At 39.4% G+C, this 20,184-nt stretch overlaps 1 protein-coding gene across 11 annotated transcripts in view; it reads right to left on the reverse strand.

Annotated features, from left to right (window-relative positions):
- Nucleotides 1-822: 822 nt before the first annotated feature.
- LOC138763236 (microphthalmia-associated transcription factor-like) overlaps nucleotides 823-20,184 on the reverse strand; it is a 296,887-nt gene continuing 277,525 nt past the window's right edge. For 9 of the 11 annotated variants that reach the window (XM_069937068.1, XM_069937073.1, XM_069937069.1 and 6 more), the window contains one exon: nucleotides 5,358-9,060. In XM_069937068.1, the coding sequence (XP_069793169.1) occupies nucleotides 8,674-9,060 (387 nt within the window). In that variant the 3' untranslated portion in view covers nucleotides 5,358-8,673. Of the gene's footprint in view, nucleotides 1,041-5,357; nucleotides 9,061-15,179; nucleotides 15,317-20,184 lie in introns of those variants that run through there. The other 2 variants (XM_069937072.1, XM_069937076.1) reach the window with 2 other exon arrangements.

Consider the following 20,184-nt stretch of genomic DNA (forward strand, 5'->3'; position numbering starts at 1 on the left):
CAAATTAAGTGAATATTTGATTTTTAAGCAAAAAAAGGGTCACTTTGTTATGTTTGGATAGCTCAATAACCTATTGTTTCCTTTAGTTAATTCATGACATTTCAATAAATCTGGCATTGCCTTTCCTGTTAGACCATTTATATCTCCTTGCTCAACTTGGAGACCTCAGAAGCCAAAATTATTTGGTAGAATCTCGAGGCAAATGGGAAAGTTCAAGTGGCTCACATGATTTCTAGATTTCTTCAACCAAGCAATGCTGCACTCTATCACCCCACCCAGCACGACTTGGTAGCTGTCTTCCTGCAGAGTGATTATTCTGAATTTATACATAGACATGTAATGGTTGTATTTGTGCCAGCACTGAAAAGAATACATCTTTTGTCCTGTGGTACAAAGATTCTCTCTGGTAGCATTAGACATGGACTTTTTCCACACTCTGCCTCATTTCTCCTGTTTAAGTTTGGATACAATGTAAAAATGTCAATAAAAGTAAAATAAAATGAAAAGACAAGAGCCAAATGGTTACAGAGTCAAGATATAAGTTATAACCACAAACTGTGAAAAATCCAAATGCAAAAAGGAGTATTTTCTTCACCTCAGCATCTACATTTTGCATTGTTCAAAGTGGCACTCTCCCCATATTGTTGATTAGCTCCATTAACATTAAAAAAGTAACTAAAATGCCTGCCTGAATCCAATAGGAATTTCCATGATACCTCCACGTCTATTGCTTCACTCTACCAGCATGCACACATTCAAATGCCAATCTTAATTTGCTTTGTGAATTTGATGCCTACCAAGGTCAAAACATTGGACACAACATTCTTGTCTTCCACTTTTTATCCTGAATGCTTTCCAAAACTTCCTTGAGTATTACTGGGAGAGATAGCAGGACCAATCGAAGTACAACTCCCATTCCATCATCTGTCTGCTGAGCTTTGGTAAACTGTGTTCATGCTTGTGCTAAACCATCTTTTCCATCAGCCAAAGATTTGATTTGGTGGATCTTGTTTGCTTTTGTCAGAGAACAATTCTCTACCCTATAAAAACAAAAGTAAAAATGCTGGAGAAACTTGGTAAGTCTGGTAACAAGAAAAACTATTAACATTTCATGTGAATGTCATTTCTTCAGAACCAAATCAGAAAATGGGCACTGTTTAAGTTACAGAAAATGACAGTGATAAGGTGATGACCAAGTGGCCTGTTAATTCTAGATGATCTGTCTAGAGGAGTTGCAAATAGAGTCATCTGAAATGAAGAAGGATAGAAGCAGTTGTTGGAAATCTGACAAATGAAATTAAATATATTCTGAAAATACCGACATTGCCCACAAGGTCAGGGAATATCTGTGGAGAAGGAAAAACTAAATTAACAGTGACCAATTGATTACCATTCATTGGAATTGGTTAAAGCTGGACAAGTTGGTTGTCTAAAATGCTTGAATTTCATTGAAAAGCAAAAAAAAAACTGCAGAAGTTGGATCCTCAGGAAGAAGAGAAAACGCAAGAGATATTCAGGTCATTGTTGTATGTTTGGTGTGATGGAATTATGCTATTAATCTTTAGTTAAAAATGTTATTTTAGTAAAGTTATTTTGTTGGTTGGATTCAGGGAACATATACACACACACACAAACCATTCTGAGAGAGATGAGATATCTCTATGTCCAGCTGTAAGCAAGCTTGGATCATTGTTCAGTGGAAGCTGTGTAAACAGCCATAGAGCTGGAGTGATTGTCCATTGAAATGTTGAAGACAATGAATGTTTACTCAGAAAAACACCTGTGTACACAAGAAAGCCTTCTGGTGGTTAGCTGATCAGACAGCCAGGAAGCATTTGCTCAAACTTTTGGAAGAGAAGAACTTCAAACAAAGGCAGCAGTGATGTCATGGAGGCATTTTTAATATTGAACCATGCTTCATCTGAAGTCAGAAAATGCAGTGACATTCTGTGAGGTGGACCTGGAAGAGCAATAATGCACAATAGCCACTTGTGAAATCATTGTGTGAAAAACAGATTCTGAAACCGCCATTCAAGAGAGGGGGATGTGTGGAAAATCATTCATATGAAAAAACATTTCTCTGAAAACAATTCCACAAAGAATTCATGAATTTAGGAACTTTTGAACAGCAGTTTTAAAGGCTCTGAGCTTCAACACAAAAGATTTCTGAGATTGAACTTTAAAATCATCTCCTCAAAATTATGCCTGAACTGTAATGCTTTGGGATTTACCACGCATTCACACATATATACATTTGTGCATTGTGGGGTAAAGTTTTGAGTTGAGTAATATTTTATATTATTATTAAATTCAAAAAATTAGTTTTGATGATACCATTGTCTAGGTGAATTTCAATTGCTGCTGGTCTAGGTCGTAACAGTGGAGATAGAAATAGAGTTAATGTGTTGGGTTAATTTTCTGACCATTAATTCTAGACTCTTGCACAAGAGGGAATATCATCTCCACATCCAGCTGATCAAGATCTTTCAAGCTCTTTGATTTCTGCTGCAACTGAAAACTGAACAGTGGTGAATCCAGAAGTTTGAAATTATCATCCCTTGAAGTGCCAGATGAACATTGCATTACAATACCAAGCTGTGGAGAACTCCCAACTGCAGAGCAAAAGGAGTCAACTAGCTCCGGCGACCCTGATCTTCATCCTTAGAAGTGTTTGCATCTGTCTTTATGGTTGTAAGCAAGTAGCTATAGTGAACTAAATCTATTCTATCAATGTATCAACAAATGAGACAACAAGCAATGCCTGAGGTATGAAGTGAAATGCATGTGGGAGAAGTGGTGAACTCAATAACCAGAGGCACTGATTAGCTCTTGATTGAGTGGCTCTTGAGTTTCCCCAGTGGGTTAATGAATTACTTTGCTTCCAGGAGAATTGAATTCCATTTCATTCTTGAAAGCACTTCATGAGTGGAATTTTTTTCAGTTGCAGAAGAGTAACTTGTGTGTTTGTATTTAAATTAATTACTTTAATTTAAATTAAATGTAAGCAAAATCCCACCAGGGCATCATGAAAGGAGCACATGATTTTGGTTAAGGCTTGTTTACCAAGCAATTTGGAATAAAAAGGAGAATTGATGAGAACAGCAAACAAAACACTGCTGTAGGAACTTGACAGGTCAAGCAGCATTTGGGCAGATGGAGGGTTCAAGGCTCGCATCCCCTCTGCCTCCATGGATGTTGCATACCCTGCTGGCTTCTTCCAAAAGTTTGTTTTTCTGAAGTCTCTTGGTTCCCAAATTTAGTTGATGGTACTTACAGTATTGGAACCCCCTGTTCAGATGAACATTGCGGCTCTCATTAGGAAATGAAAAGTGGTATATTCTTTGCCTGCCATAATGAAGGTCATGTTCCTCTTTGCGTAATGGAAATTAGCCCTAATCAAGAGTTCCAGATGATGCATGGAATTCCAAGAAACAGTCCAAATATCAAACATGGTTACCTGCAACTTCAGTCACATGAACTTTAATCAAGAACATCCATGAGCAAGGCACGCTTGAGTATCTATTACTGGCATTGATGGTGATGCTTCTTTTGGACTGTTGTCAGGTAAGTTATTCCATGTTGCTCTAGCAGCACTTGATGTTTGACGATCATAGCTGAGTAGGTTTCAACAACCCTATATTCCTTCTCCTGCAACCTTCCCGTCCTTGCTTCAAACACCCTGGATCCTGGTTCCCGATAGAAGCACAACAACCTCAACCCAACAAGGCATGGACCTCCAAATAGTTGAACCCACCAACCTCATCACTACTAAACCTGAAACTCGCTCTGCCTCAAGCCCTTTGAACACCAGCTTCCCCCACCCGCCCGTCCTCCCTGCCCGGTACTAACCCATGTGACCTATTTATGGCCCAGGATGTTCTGGGCACTGCTGTTTTGGCAGTGAAGCGATCTTGACCAGCATGTCCAGAGATGGAAAAGACCCTTCAACTTGCTTTTCACCCTGACAACACATTGTGGTACGCAAGGCCAAGCAATTAATAATTCTTAGAATTTTGACTATTTTCAATGGTGTTAAATTGGGGTGAATAAATATTAAAGAGCTTCACTGTCATATTTACATTAGTCAAATGGATTGAACATTGGCTGAAAGGGAGAGGCCAGAGAGTGGTAGTGGATAATTGTCTGTCAGGTTGGAGGCCGATGACCAGTGGTGTGCCTCAAGGATCTGTATTGGGCCCATTGTTGTTCGTTATATACATTAATGATCTAGATGATGGGGTGGTAAATTGGATTAGTAAATATGCAGACGATACTAAGATAGGTGGAATAGTGGATAATGAAGAAGGTTTTCAAGGATTGCAGAGGGATTTGAGCTGCTTAGAAAAGTGGGCTGAAAAATGGCAGATGGAATTTAATGCTGATAAGTGTGAGGTGCTTCATTTTGGTAAGAAGAATCAGAACAGGACATACGTGGTAAATGGGAGAGCATTGATGAATACAGAAGAGCAGAAAGATTTAGGAGTAACGGTACATCGTTCCCTGAAGGTAGAAACTCACGTGAATAGGGTGCTGAAGAAGGCTTTTAGTATGCTGGCCTTTATGGAATATAGGAGTTGGGAGGTGATGTTGAGACTGTATAAGACATTGGTGCGGCCTAATTTGGAGTTCTGTGTGCAGTTCTGGTCGCCTAATTATAGGAAGGATATAAACAGAGTGGAGAGAGTGCAGAGAAGGTTTACCAGAATGTTACCTGGGTTTAAGCATCTAGAGTATAGGGAGAGATTGGACAGATTAGGTCTTTATTCTTTGGAGCGTAGAAGGTTGAGAGGGGATTTGATAGAAGTATTTAAGATTATGAAAGGGAAAGACAGAGTGGATGTGGATAGACTATTTCCGTTAAGAGGAGGAAAGATTAAAACAAGAGGACATGAGTTAAGAATTAAGGGGCAGAGGTTTAGAGGTAACATGAGGGGGAACTTCTTTACTCAGAGAGTGGTAGACGTGTGGAATGAGCTTCCGGGAGAAATAGTGGCGGCGGAGTCAATTGTATTATTTAAGAAAAGGTTGGACAGGTATATGGATGAGAAGAAGATGGAGGGTTATGGGCATTGTGCAGGGAGGTGGGACTAGAGAGGGGTGTTTGGTTCGGTGCAGACTAGAAGGGTCTAATGGCCTGTTTCCATGCTGTAAATTGTTATGTTGTGTTATGTTAATTTGTGTGCCATTTGAGCTGAACCAGAATTATATTTTTTGACTGGCAAAATAAAATGTAAATACAAACCCTTGAAATACCCAATAAAATAATAACTATTTGAAAACCGAAACCATTAAAATGCCCAATAAAGTAATGGCCGTATTTAAACGCAAAATGGCAAATGAACACCAGAAGATGTTAATCTTTTTCGATCCCCTTTATTTACTTGTGTTGGTAGCTATGTTATTAACCAATCTATACAATAAGAATGTAAAATTTTTTTGGCCAAAAGTAAAAATTTCAAAACTTAAAACCTAACCACAGTTACTATTTCATCAAGTGTAATTTAGTGTACTTACAAATATATTTACAAATGTAACAATCAGACATTATAGTTTCAGTTTGTTAAACATTGTCACAATATGTTGTTTATAATTTATGTAACAGAAGGGTTTCAGAGGTTACTCTCTGAGCCTGGAATCAGCATAGAGGTGTTGAAGCTTTCATACCTTTCTTTGAAATGGCAACTCAGTTTTTTTTTATTTACAGGTACTGTGCTTTTATCCTATTTTGTACAATTTAAAACAAACAATAATTAGAACTTTCTGCATTTATTACAATTAATTCTAGATAGAACAACAACATATGGAAAGATATCCTGGAGAGGAATACATTGGTAAGTGCACAAGAGTCATTTACACAATAGTTCTGACTTCTGCCAGAATATAGAGGGATTCATATAGTTTCTTTTACATGTTGAAAATATTTCTTGTGTGTGTTTTTCCTGACCCACAAGCCTTAAAGCTGTAGAATAAAAATGGTTTACATACTTTACAAATGCACTGTACTTAACACACAAGTACAGGCAAAACAATTAGACTGTTAGACCATATATGGAGACAGTGTCAATTAACTTCAACTTCTGTAATATTTTTATATGAATGCTCACTCCCTGGGGCAAATCAATTCAAATATCTAGAAACACATTGTGCTGCTGTGATTTTCAACCTGGCTCTGTAAATTCAGGTTTTAAGGTATTTTTTTATGGTTTGTTGGAGGGGGACACAATAATAAATGCAACAGTTAAGTGGAATTCATAGTATTTTTAAAATTCACATGATTTTTTTTATGGCACAATAATTGCAGCATAAATTAGCCATTACAATTAAACCAAAAATAATGAAGATACACAACTCTTTGATGTGCTATCTAATTATTAACCATATATCAAGCTGGCTACTACAATGAATGTGCAATAATATTCCATAGTTTAATAGTCAGGTAAAAGACAAACCACCACCAATAATTGTGCATCTTCTACTGAGTGAGATTGGGCTCAAAACAGATGGCTAATCATGGTCTGTAATTTACATTCCTGTGGAACATAAAGTATGCTGAATCTGATAGCAAGTGAATATCACATTACAGTACCAACTAGCTCATTGAGGCAGTATTTTAAGCTACTCTCCAAGAATTTTTTTTATTAAGAATTAATACAAGTCTTCAATCTAGCAAGTGCATTCTTTATTTCAAATCACACCAACGAGTGAATGGCTGTTGTGCTTATCTTTCATTATTGAACCTTTTTTTCCCTACTTGCTATTTTGAAAATGTTTAACAAGAATTATTGCTTTTAACATAACATAGTTCCATTGCATCCTTTTCTCCGGTCCTAGGATTTTGGCAGAACTAGGCTGAGTAGTCAATCCCCTTCACACTAAAAAGCTGCCTCTTGAGGTTAGTTGCACAGAAAGGTGGCAGAAGGTCAGTAAATCTCTGAATCCTATCAGTGAAGAAGCTGGAAGCTTGCATTTTCAATAGAGGTTGCTAGCAATGTCCACGTACTTCTACAGAGGCCAAACCCTCACGGATTACACCCTTCAGTCAGTGCATATCCAAAAGACTTGGGTCATCTATTTTAAGGCACTTCATTCTGAATTCACTGTATTCTACTGCCATATAGTATTTAATAATTATTATCTTTTGAAAACTTGTCTTCATCACACCTTGAGCTAGTATGAGTGTAGAACAATGACCTAGGCACAGTTTAATGCAGATACACCTAATGAAATTGCATAGATCTACAACAAAGTAGATGATGTCGCATCATATTCCTACTTTTACAACACTGTTGTAATAAAAACACAGTTAAAGACCAGTTGATTGATTTGCCCTGACAAAGTTAGTCATTACTGTAACATCATTATTAACTCCTATGGTAGGGGTGGGGAGAGTTTGTCACAATACACTGTGGTCAATAATCAGTCTTACCAAATACTGTTGTACATTATATTGTGTAACAAATTGTGAATGAGATATAAAGGAATTCTTGGCAAGACATACAATTTATTCCACTCAAGAGTAAGGCCATCTACATCATGTTAATCACCAGATCATGAGAAATTACTGTTCCTGCACTGAATAAATTGCATGCCATTGCTTAATTCCAGCTCCCCAAAACTGCATCTTGCCTCAGTTTAGCCTCTTCCAATTCCCTTACCATTATCAGTGTAGTTACTGAATACCTTGAACTGGTCTTCACTTTGACAGATATCATCAAATTGTCAGCAGGATTATCTGAATACCTCATCAAAAGCATATACATTATCAACTAATAATCTGATAAGCAGAAAGCTATTTGCATTTTAGCATGCTGCAGTGCTTAAGGACTCAACATGTCAATTTACCAGCAGAAGAGGTATCATTAGAAGGCAAAAAAAAAGTAGATTTCTAATCACACTACCCATTTTCTTCTAATCGTTATCCTCTCTGTTTAAAAATAAAATAAATAGCACATCAGGTTAGCTAATTTAAGCATCACATTATATATTCTGAACTACAATCATGATTTTCAAACAAATAAAGCTCTCATTTTCATAGTTAATTAAAAAAAACATCTAAATGAGTTTGTGTTTTGATACACAAAATATTCAGATATTTCACTAAAAATATCTTGCCTCTACTTTCTTAAGTGTCTGTGGCCAATGCACCAAATCCTTCACAAAAAAAATGAACTGAAGAAATATAATATTATTTGAAATACTGAATATGTGCATATTTATACAACCAAATATTCAGAAAAAATACAAATCTTAAAGGACTAACATGAAAACAAATAAAGTGTAGTTCATGCAAAATCAAAACCTGATTGTAAAAATGGATTAAAATATTTAAGTAATCGTTAAGAAACTGTAGGGGGGGGGGGTATCTAAATTAAAAGATACAATTATTTTCCTTTTTCCTACACAAATTACATTTTATGAGAATACAATTTACTGATCATGCCCCAAAGGATTATTCCATCTTCTACTTTCTGCGTACCTTCACTGTCTGGCTATCTGTGCTCCTATCACTTTGAAGAAGACTCACTTCCATTTATTTTGATTTATTCTGTTGACTTAAACTCTTTATCGACTGATAAACAAGTTTACCAATACAACACAGGTGTATATTTGAGGCAAAGAGAGAATTTTGAGAGCGAGTTAGAGATGGAGCTTTAAAGAAATGAATCTTTTTTGCTAACACCCATTTTCACTATCTTCCATGCTCATGCTGCTTCGCCGACTGCTCGTCTTTGAAGCGCCAGGTGACACAGATGATAAGAGAGGATCAGTACCTTCCCCTGGGGAGAGAGTATCGTCCATCAAAATATCTTCCAGTTTGGTACTCATTTTTGTGGGAGGATTGTAGATGTCGGGTCCAAGGTTATCACTGAAGTTGAGAGTTCCAGCTGCAGGATCCAGTGCAGTTCTGCAGGAAAGATCCACTTGGTGCTGTAAGCCATCTCTGTGGCACTCGTTGATTACTGGCTCAAGTTTAATGTTCCGTCCAGCAAGATCAGATGAGCAGAGGCCAGAAGGGTTGACAAGTGGGATTCCATGTGCACGGGCCTGCATTTCAAGTTCCTAAAAATTAAATATAAAAATGATCTAATTCCGGTTTATTCACTTTCCTTAATTTAACATTATTAAAATAGTTGACAGAAATTCAATGCACAGATGAATGGATTTAAAAACAAAATGTGTGGTGTTTCATTATAAGAATTGTGTATTAGTGATAGTTAAAGAAGGTGAGTCAGTTCTGGACTTTAGTAAGGCCTTGACAAAGTTCTTCAATAGTAGACTGATCAATAGTGAATTGATTTGGATTCCAAATAGCTTACTTACAAATGGCAGGTGGAGTTTAATCAAGGCATGTGTGGGGTGTTGCATATCAGGAGGTCAAATGCAATGGGAAAGCGTATTGTTAAAATAAGTAATGTGCAGAGGAATCTGGGGGGTTCAGGTACATCAATCCATGAAGGTGACCACACAAGTAGATAGGGTGTTAAAGAAGACATTCCTTCTTAGGCAGGTTACTGAGTATAAATGGAAGGAAGTCACAATGCAGCATTATAAAACTTTGGCTAAGCTGCATTTGGAGTTTTGAGTGCATTTGTGACTGCCCTGTTGCAGGATGGATGTGGAAGCTTTGGAAATGGTACAGAAAATGTTTTACCAGAATGTTGCCTGGATTAGAAAGTGCGAGCTATGGGGTGAGGTTGGCCGAACTTGGGATTTCTCTGCAGCATTGGAAGCTGTATAAAAACTTGATTGAAAATTTATAAAAGTGTGAGAGGCATAGACAGTGTAGACAGAATCTACCCCCCCCCCACCCCCCACCACCTCCACCACAGTAAAAAATGTCACATGCTAGAGGACATGCATTCAAGTGGGGTGGAGAGGGGGAGTTTAAAGGAAATGTGCAGGGCAAATCTTTTTACAGGGAGTGTCTGAATTCAGTAGATGCCTGGACCAGGTAACCAGCAGTAGTGATGGAAGCAGATACAACAGAATTTAAAAGGCTTCTAGATAGAAACACGAACATGCAGAGGATAGCAGGATGTGTATCTTGTGTATGCGACAGTTTTAGTTTAACTTGGGTATCATGTTTGGTGCAGCTGCGTAGGTTGAAGGGTCTATTCCTGTGCTGTATTTTCTATGTTATTTATAGTTTATATTCAGAAAATATGCTAATTCTGAACTTCCAAGCTGGGGGAAATTGGCTGCCAATGTAAAAGATAATAGCCCACTAAAATAAGGGAAGTGTTCACATGAATGGATGGAGAGCGAGAGAAGAGACAATAGCCAAAGGGAAGCCAAGTCGGAACAGAAACCTGAAGCACAAAGTTCTGCAGAGTTTCATTTTGGGGTATCTTATGTTTGCAACCAGAGGTATACAATCCAGTGATCATTAGGGGATCAGAAGTGGAGAGGCGGAGCAAATTTAGGATCTTGGGAGTCACCATCTCAGAGGATCTTTCCTGGACCCAACATGAAGAAAGCACATCAGCACCTCTACTTCATCAGGATCTTGCAGAAGTTTGGTATGACACCAGAAACCCTGTCAAATTTCTACAAATGTGTGGTAGAAATTGTGCTGACTGGCTGCATCATGGTCTGGTATGGGAACACCAATACATTTTGAGCACCAATACAAGTTGAAGAACAATCTGTTTAAGAGAGTTATCCCCTGCTTTTTGAAAGTTCTCTTTTTGCTAACAAAGAAATCCAAAAGGTAGTGGATACAGCCCAGGATATCACAGGCAAAACCCTCCCCACTATTGAGTATATCTACATGGAGCACTGCTGTCAGGTGGGCAGCAGCAATTATTAAAGACCCACACGACCCAGCATATGCTCTATTCTTGCTGCTGCCATCAGGAATCGGGTATCGGTGCCACAAGATTTGCACCACCAGGTTCAGGAACAACTGCTACCCCTCCACAATCAGACTCATTAACAACAAAGTTAATCAGAGACTCATGTAAGAACTCTTACTTGCACACTTTATTGATTTTTCTTTGCTATCTCAGGATTGCAGTCAGCTTGTTTACATTCCTTACCTATTAACAATGCTTTTGATTATTTTTGCCCTATCAATTCCTGGTAATTTTGCCACGCCCACAGGAAAAGGAATCTCATGGTTGTATGAGATGTCATGAATGTACTCTGAAAATACATCTGAAATTGATATCTTTTCCAATTTATTCCCAGGTTTTGTATGCTACTATTACAACCTGCATTTATTGTGTATTTCTAATTTCCTGGGAGAATCTTTGTGATTTGCTGTTTTCAGGGATCTTGAGGCTACTGAGAAGTAACACTGGGTCTAGTCTCATTGGCAGTGTGCTTTAGAAAAAAAAATTTTGTTTACAACAATCCAGCACTTTCATTCTTAATATTACTGACGCTCACTTTTCAACTTAATATTTTTATTCCACCCCCCCCCCCCCCCCTCCAACATATAGATTTAAACAATGATCACTCATGCAGAAATTGTGCTTTCTGGCAGAGAGTTCTTTAAGTTCTCTTTGAAATATGCTAACTGATTTGCACTAAAACACTGCAAGCAGCCAATCACCAACTTCTCTTGGGTATTTGATGTGATGGATGGATAACGATACCCAAATGTTGATGATTCTCTCAGTTCCTCACTTTGGGGTTTCTTATGTTTACAATTCAAAGCAAAATTCTGCAGAGCTTAATTTGCCCCATGCTTTTATTCTGACTTGCCATTGTATTGTATACATTATAGAGATTCTGTTGTACAACTTTAAATGCAAAAGTTGAAGAACAATCTGTTTAAGAGAGTTATCCCCTGCTTTTCGAAAGTTCTCTTTTTGCTAACAAAGAAATCCAAAGAGGATTTTTGCTTTTATGAAAAGGGGGAAAAAATTGAAAATGACATTCAGCGGACTGTTGGGAGAGCATGGGCAGTGAGTCTGGGAAACTCATTTGCATATAAATTAATGGTAATTTCTTCTTCGCTTTGCAACATTTTAGCTGTTGAAAGGTTTCATAGGAATGCTCTACTTTAAGATAGCAGGGGATACCTGTACTGCTAGAAATGATAGTTGGTAGCATTATAACATTTTTAAAAATATTGCTTGATTGATTTACATTAGTCAGAACAATTTTCAAATAAACTGTAAATATTAGCTACAGATAATGTTTAAGTCGCGCTTATGTCAAGGTACAAAAAGGTACAGTAACAAATCACGAAGTCCAAAACAGTCTTACTGAGTCATGCCAGATGCAATGAGGGATATCAGTGGTGGGTAGACAGCACGACGTCACTAGTACTGTTTGAACCCTATTCCAAGAACTCAGACACAGGGAACAATATTTAAGGCATTTTCCTGCATACAAATTGGACATTTCTTTGAAGGTATTGCTACAGCTTAGGTTTTACATTTTGCATATCCTTTTCCACAAAGACAGGGAAACAATTTGTTGTTGGTCATTTAATCTCATGTACCAGTTAAAATTAAGAACATCCTTCTGGTATATAGAAAAAAAAATCAACAGAAGTCTGGAAGGGTTGCTCGAAGTACACATCAATATCTGTTCTCTGCCTGCCTGATTTCTGGTTTCCAATTTACACATGTAAATGGCTAATTTCATAATGATCTTAGATTCTTGACAATGGTGACCAAAACTTCAGCACTGAAACAATGCCATTCAGGGACTGAGTGGTGCTGGACACTTATTGCAGCCTTCAGATAGTGTCATAACAGGTAGTAATCACTTAGCACTATTGTGTTAAAGAGATCAGAAAGGCATTAGGATATGGCTCAGTAGAAGAGGTGAGAATTGATTCCTGTCTAGAATGTCCTTTGGGTGTGTGTGTGTCCCTCTCTCTCTTTCATCATAATTCCAATAACTAGATATTCCATAGCTAATATTCTGCATTCCCTCCTTTTTATCACGACTATAACATAAAAGGTCTTGGAACAAACTTGAACAGCATTAAAATAGTAAATCTACCAGGGTAGCTAGGTGCATAGTAAGTTTCTTTTAATCCAGTGCCAAAGCTTTGTGCAAAGGGTTAAGTGTAGCAGTCAGGCATTTCACAGCAAATTTATGCAAGTCCTGCATCTCTCTTTTTGCATGTGGTTCACCTATTTAATGATGTTGTCAGAGCTCTATTTACAGCAGCCTTGACCTAAAATTTTACAGGTCTCTCAGCAACCAGCTGGAATAAAATCCGGGTCCACTGTCACAGTATAGGTGGCAACCATCTCCACTGACAGCTGAGAAACCACCTTCCCAGCTACTTGGAAGTTCCTTAACCATTCCATTAGCCAATAGCCCCCAACGCTGAGTTGGTGAATCAGCTTTTAAGATACCTTTCTCGTATCGTCCCAGGGGAACAGAACATAAAGACCTGTTCCATCCTAGAGATCGTCTGTACCCGGTTACCTCTATCCAATCAGGGTATTAGTGTAGCTTCTGTACCTGACCCATAGGGGGAGCCACATATCCCAATTAACAGGACCACGTCCAATTGATAGTCAGCCGTGGATATGTCCTATGTCAAAAAAAACATTGGGAACGGTGAAGTTTTACATCAACCTTCTCCCAGCTTTGATATGGTTATGTATCTGAGGGTCCCAAAAGATGCCCTGTAACTCTGCTGTCCTCCACAGGTTTGTCCTGACTTTCACTTGTCTGTGATCTGTTTAGTCTTAAAAATCCATTCTCATTCCCTGCAAGGTATTATTAACCTGTCACCCAAAATTTCTCTTTTCAGTCACATCTCTGATATTCAGTTCACATATCAAGGTGACAAAAAGTTATAACAATAAAGTTCTTATGTTAGAATAAAAAGTCTTTAGGTTTTAGGTGGGCCTTTTTACTACAGTTTGTTCAGTGTATCCAGTGAGGGTGTCCTTCAAGCTTTACTACAGTCAGTGTTGTTTAACAGCCCCTGGAATGGCTCTTCCTCACTGAGTTTTCAATTTCCTATAATCCCATTTCCTCACGAGGATGTAATTTTCAGATTTGACGTTAGGATATTCACCACATTCTGTTGCATTACCCTCCTTTAGGTGGACTTGATGTACCTGTGAATGGACCACTCAAAAAAGTCTTAGATTACTATAATTTCATCCCCACTGCCGGTCGGTGCAGGCTTTGTTCCCCAAGGTGTCCAAAATGGCTGTCCGTTGACTATCTCTGCAGCAGATAGCCCCGAATTATCCTGTGGTGTCACTCACTCTTTAAATAATGCTAGGGGTAGCACCTTTAGCCAATTTTAGCCCTGTTTCCTTAGTCAATTTTGCCAGTTTAATTTTTTAATGTTCTATTTGCACATTCCAGTATTCCTGCTGTCTGAGAGTAGTGGAAATATTGCAGGATCCCCATTTCCTTATTCAATTCTTTATTTATCCCAGTTACAAAGTGTGGACCATTATCTGAGTTCAGTACCTCAGCTAGTCTTTAGTAAGGAATTATTTCCCTTTATAAATTTTAAACTTGTTATAAAAACAATATCATTTGAACAATTAAAGCAGCAATATTTGCAGCAATATACTCACAATAATTCAGTAAACAGATTATAAACATGAAAATAAAATGTCTCCATGGCAAGAGGAACCTCTCCTCTGGCATGATGTCCTTTTATTGACATTGTTTTATTGGCATGCAGCATTTTTTTGTTCCTTTTTTTGCCTGCTTCGCGAAAATTTTGGATGCCACTGTGTCTGTAGTGAGGTATTTACAATGATATTTATAATTCCCTCCTTAGCAATGTGGGTGTAATTGTTCACATAAGCAAGTAACAAAGATATCAGGTACTGTATACACGTCTGGCCAGCGGCATAATTTATAACTGAGTATCGGGTTGTGGGGGCGCAACTCCTCTATTCCCAAGGTTGGGTCTCATGGCAGAGGCATCCTTGCTCTTAAAAGACAGGTCACTTGGGTATCTTGTCCCTGTTAGTGAGTTACTGCATTTTAATGGCATGAAAATTTTTAGGCATTCTCCATTGATTTTCAATTTAACCAATTATTGATTGATTTTCCTTTCAGTTTGCAGTAACACTAGATTAATTTATGATTAAGGTTAAAGAGTCCTCAACTTAAAGAAAAATTGGAGTGTTTTTACCAAAAACAAGGGTGGTTTGAAAGTGAAAAATTGTACACTGCTGTAAGCATTTTTTTTTTACTTTATTTTGCAGTAAGCATTTTGAAGCAGTCTTCTCAACAAATGTTATGTCACACATGTATGGCACAATCTGAACCACTTCTTAATGTCCTTATTTGGGGGTATAATTTGCCTCTAAGGTATTTCTTGCAGGGCTTTTGAACCATCAAATGCTACAGCATTCATTTAGATCTGAAATGAAAAAAGAATCAAGTTTAAGTTGTCCTCAATGATGGCCAGTCCAAAGGTGGGGTGTTCTGATTTTTAGGTGTCCCTTTTTAGCTTCTAATAATCACTTAAAATGAGAGAATTTAAGACACAAAGTTGTTGTTTGCTCCGTGCTGGTATTTATAGTCCATTAGAGCAGCCTCTAATCACGCTTGTTTTCACATTACACATCTTTCTATAGCCCTTCTATAGTTTTGCTACTTAGCTCACTTCCCCATAAAATCATTCGTGGGATAGTACTGCCCAGGAATAGTCCAACTCAACAAGTCTGTGCCAGTCCCAATATGCAAATCAAACTAAAGTTCTGCCGTTTAAGCATTCCTCCATCTCTTCATATAGGCTTTTTTAGATGCATCCTACGCTAAGAATGTGCCTGAAGAAGCAGAAGCGGCGCTTTAAATTGCCATTCAGGTGGCAGCATTTAAAGTCCACAGGATGCAGCTCTGAGCACTCTGGATCCAGCTCCTGCCCAGTTTCAGTTGTGATCAGCAGCCTGACCCTTTAACATCTGCTTTCAGCCAGTTGCATTCAGGTGGCTGGGGGAGCCACTGAGCTGATTATCCCTCTCGTAGGAGGGTTACGTAGCTCGCCTCAAGAGCCTCCTGCACATTCAGGTGGCCTCAAAACAGCCGCACATTGCCTAAACATGTGGCTTTACATGTGGGGCAATTGGCCACCTGAAATGCTATATGCCTTTGGCTATCTGGAAGCCTCTTAAATGTTATTTTATCAGTTCCCACCTCTTTTTACTGTGAGCCTGGCAATTCATCTCAACTTCTTCATATTTTAACTCTTTATCCAGAAAATGGTTTTATTGAATTTCTTATGTGTTCAAGTAATCTGCAATTTTACTTGTTTTCCATGAACCATTCTGACTTTATTGACCATGGACAAATACCTCCTTAGATAAAAGCCCCATCCAGCCTGACTGAACTTTTGTAAGTTTGTAGACTTTAAGTAATTATCCAGGATCAATCGCACCTATTCAAGAAGGAGTCCATTTGAAAAAGAGTTCTAAAGTGGTTAAAAGAAATAAATGATTCCAAAGTAAATTTTTAAAAATGATCAGCGATGGTGCTTCCCTGCTAACATGAAGTAATGTATGAAAAATGTGCTCTGATAAATGACTTCTTTTTAATGGCTAAATATTCTCCATGTATGTTAAGAAATCCAGCTGTGCTGGATGGGTCACGTCTCCAGAATGGAGGACCATCGCCTTCCCAAGATCCTGTTATATGGCGAGCTCTCCACTGGCCACCGTGACAGAGGTGCACCAAAGAAAAGGTACAAGGACAGCCTAAAGAAATCTCTTGGTGCCTGCCACATTGACCACCGCCAGTGGGCTGATAACGCCTCAAACCGTGCATCTTGGCGCCTCACAGTTTGGCGGGCAGCAACCTCCTTTGAAGAAGACTGCAGAGCCCACCTCACGAACAAAAGGCAAAGGAGGAAAAACCCAACACCCAACCCCAACCAACCAATTTTCCCTTGCAACCGCTGCAATCGTGTCTGCCTGTCCCGCATCAGACTTGTCAGCCACAAACGAGCCTGCAGCTGACGTGGACTTTTTACCCCCTCCATAAATCTTCGTCCGCGAAGCCAAGCCAAAGAATGTTAAGAAATGCTAATTACAAGCCTGCTTTTGTTGATAACATGTTTCATCTTTGGATAGTGTCAGTAGAAAATTTAACTTGACTCGTTGAAACAGCACTTAAAATGGTGTTAATGATTACGCAGATTAGAAGAACAACAAAGGAGTAAATCTGATAGGGGGACAGCAAAAGTCTCTCTCTGGCCACTTTCAGGTGGTCGAATGCAGATAATGCGCCGGCAGACACAGCTGGGGGATTGCAGCTGGGACGTTCAGGTGGCTACGGAGAAGACTCCTTTCTGTCAACTGAATGTGCCAGCTGAAGGAGGGCCAGGACGGAGTGAATATGGCTCCTGTGGACTGTGGCCGTATACCCTCTGCTGCTTTCAGGTGCAATGGGGGATTCTCCAAGCCGGAGAATATACTTACCTGAGGAAGGTTAGGTAAGTGCTCCTCCTGACCAGGATCTCCACTTTCAGGTGGCCACCCGACAGCTGCATTGGGGTAGAATAGGTCTCTCCCCTCCTCCCCACCCCCCATATACCCCCTTGTAAAGCCGCATTATCTCCCCCCTTGCGGCTAAAGACTTACTCACCTGACTGCAGCAGATATGCCTCTGAGGCGCTGACACTAACCCTCATCCGGGGAGGATAATGAAGGTGCTATAAGCAGCTGCCTGGGGGCGGGCTGATGATTCCATCAGCCAACGATCGAACTCCTCGCTGCCTGACAGCTCCCCCCACCTGAGAACCCCTGCCCCACTGGAGAGGAGAGGTCAGCTGTGGCTGGGCGGCCGTCGGGGGACATCAGGGCAGGGGTGGCCGGTCCTGCACCAGAACCGGTCTCTGCAGCTCAAAACACAGCATAGCAACAGCACATTTATGACTGGTTGCGCTACGGCACCAGTCGCTGACGCCTCTATCAGATCCGGAGGTGCTACGAGGTTCCTCTGGATATGAATAGGCTCTTTCAGGTGGACCAGGCCACCTGAAAAAGTGAGTCCATAAGTTGAGATCCGCTCCTGCTGCCGCCGTCAAGGCAGAGAGTTCACCTGAAAGGACCTTTTCTCTCTCAAAGGTGGTGGTCTGGGTTTGAGTAAAAGTGGACAGAACTTTGTATTTTAACCTTGTTGCGATCTTCTCCCATTCCTTTTGATAAATCTTTCGCATCTGCATTTCCCCACGCTATAAATTGTGCACCTTTTTTTCTCAAGTTAATTTATATTTTAATAAGCAGCTACCAGGATTTCAATCTGAAATGATCATTTGTGGTCTTTAAGTATCCCATTTTATGTATAGCATGGGGAAGATACAGACGCAAATGATTTATCAAAAGGAATGGGAGCAGATCGCAACAGGGTTAAAATATGTAAGGTTCTGTCCACTTTTGCTCAAACCCATACCACCACTTGGGAAAGAGACTTTTGCTGTCCCCCCCCCCCCCCCCCGATTTACTCCTTTGTTGTTCTGCTAATCTGTTTCTTCTTTCTTTCTTTGGCTTGGCTTCGCGGACGAAGATTTATGGAGGGGTAATGTCCACATCAGCTGCAGGCTTGTTTGTGGCTGACAAGTCCGATGCGGGACAGGCAGACGCGGTTGCAACGGTTGCAAGGGAAAATTGGTGGGTTGGGTGTTGGGTTTTTCCTCCTTTGTCTTTTGTCAGTGAGGTGGGCTCTGCGGTCTTCTTCAAAGGAGGTTGCTGCCCGCCGAACTGTGAGGCGCCAAGATGCACGGTTGGAGGCGATATCAGCCCACTGGCGATGGTCAATGTGGCAGGCACCAAGAGCTTTCTTTAGGAAATCTGTATGTACATGCTAACACCATTTTGTGCTGTTTCAAGGACTCCACTTAAATTTTCTACTGACACTATCCAAAGATGAAACGTTATCAACAAAAGCAGGCTTGTAATTAGCATTTCTTAACATACATGGAGAATATTTAGGCATTAAAAGGAGGTCATTTATCAATGTACATTTTTCGTACACTACTTCATGTTAGCAGGGAAACACCGTCGCTGATCATTTTAAGATATTTACAGAAGTCATTTATTTCTTTCAGAAGATGAACCACCTTAGAACTCTTTTTCAATGGACCCCTTCTTGGATAGTTGCGAACGATCCTGGTTAATTCTTAACAGTCTGCAAACTAGCTGCTTAAAGTTCAGTCAGGCTGGATGAGGCTTTTGTCTCAGGAGATTGGGGAGGTAGGAGGCTGCTCTAATGGACTATAAATACCAGCATGGAGTAAATAACAACTGTGTCTTAAATTCTCTCATTTTAAATGAGTTTCAGAAGCTGAAAAAGGTCACCTACAAATCAAAACAACACCCCATCTTCCAACTGCCTATCATTGAGGACAAATTAAACTTGGCCCTTTTTTTATTTCGGATCTAAATGCATGCTGTAGCATTTGATGGTTCAAAAGCCCTTAGAGGCAAATTATACCCCCAAATAAGGACATTAAATAAGTGGTTCAGATTGAGGCATACATGTGTGACATAACATTTGTTGAGAAGACTGCTTCAAAATGCTTACTGCAATGTACAATTTTACTGCTACCTTTTTCACTACAATATTCACTTTCAAACCACCCTTGTTTTTTTGGTAAAAACACTCCAATTTTTCTTTAAAATGAGGACTCTTTAACCTCAATCATAAATTAACCTGGTATTCCAGCAAACTGAAAGGAAAATCAATCAATAATTGATTAAGTTAAAAATCAATGGAGAATGCCTAAAAATTTCCATGCCATTAAAATGCAGCAACTTACTAACCGAGACAAGATACCCAATTGAACAGACAGACAGCAAGTTTCTGGACAACTGGGACTGTGAGAAAATTAAAAGCTGTTTTTTTTTAAAACAGCAGAGGGACACCTCTGCCACTGAGACCCAACCATGGCAATAGAGGGGTTGTGCCCCCACAACCTGATACTCAGTTATAAATTATGCCGCTGGCCAGACGTGTATACAGTACCTGATATCTCTGTTACTTGCTTATGTGAACAATTACACCCACATTGGCAAGGAGGGAATTATAAATATCACTGTAAATACCTCACTACAGACACAGTGGCATCCAAAATTTTCGAGAAGCAGGCAAAAAAAGGAATAAAAAAATGCTGCATGCCAATAAAACTATGTCGATAAAAGGACATCATGCCAGAGGAGATGTTCCTCTTGCCATGTAGCCATTTCTTTTTGTGTTTATAATCTGTTCACTGAATTATTGTGAGTATATTGC

This window comes from Narcine bancroftii, chromosome 5, assembly GCF_036971445.1.
Source record: "Narcine bancroftii isolate sNarBan1 chromosome 5, sNarBan1.hap1, whole genome shotgun sequence".
Taxonomy (NCBI): Eukaryota; Metazoa; Chordata; class Chondrichthyes; order Torpediniformes; family Narcinidae; genus Narcine; species Narcine bancroftii.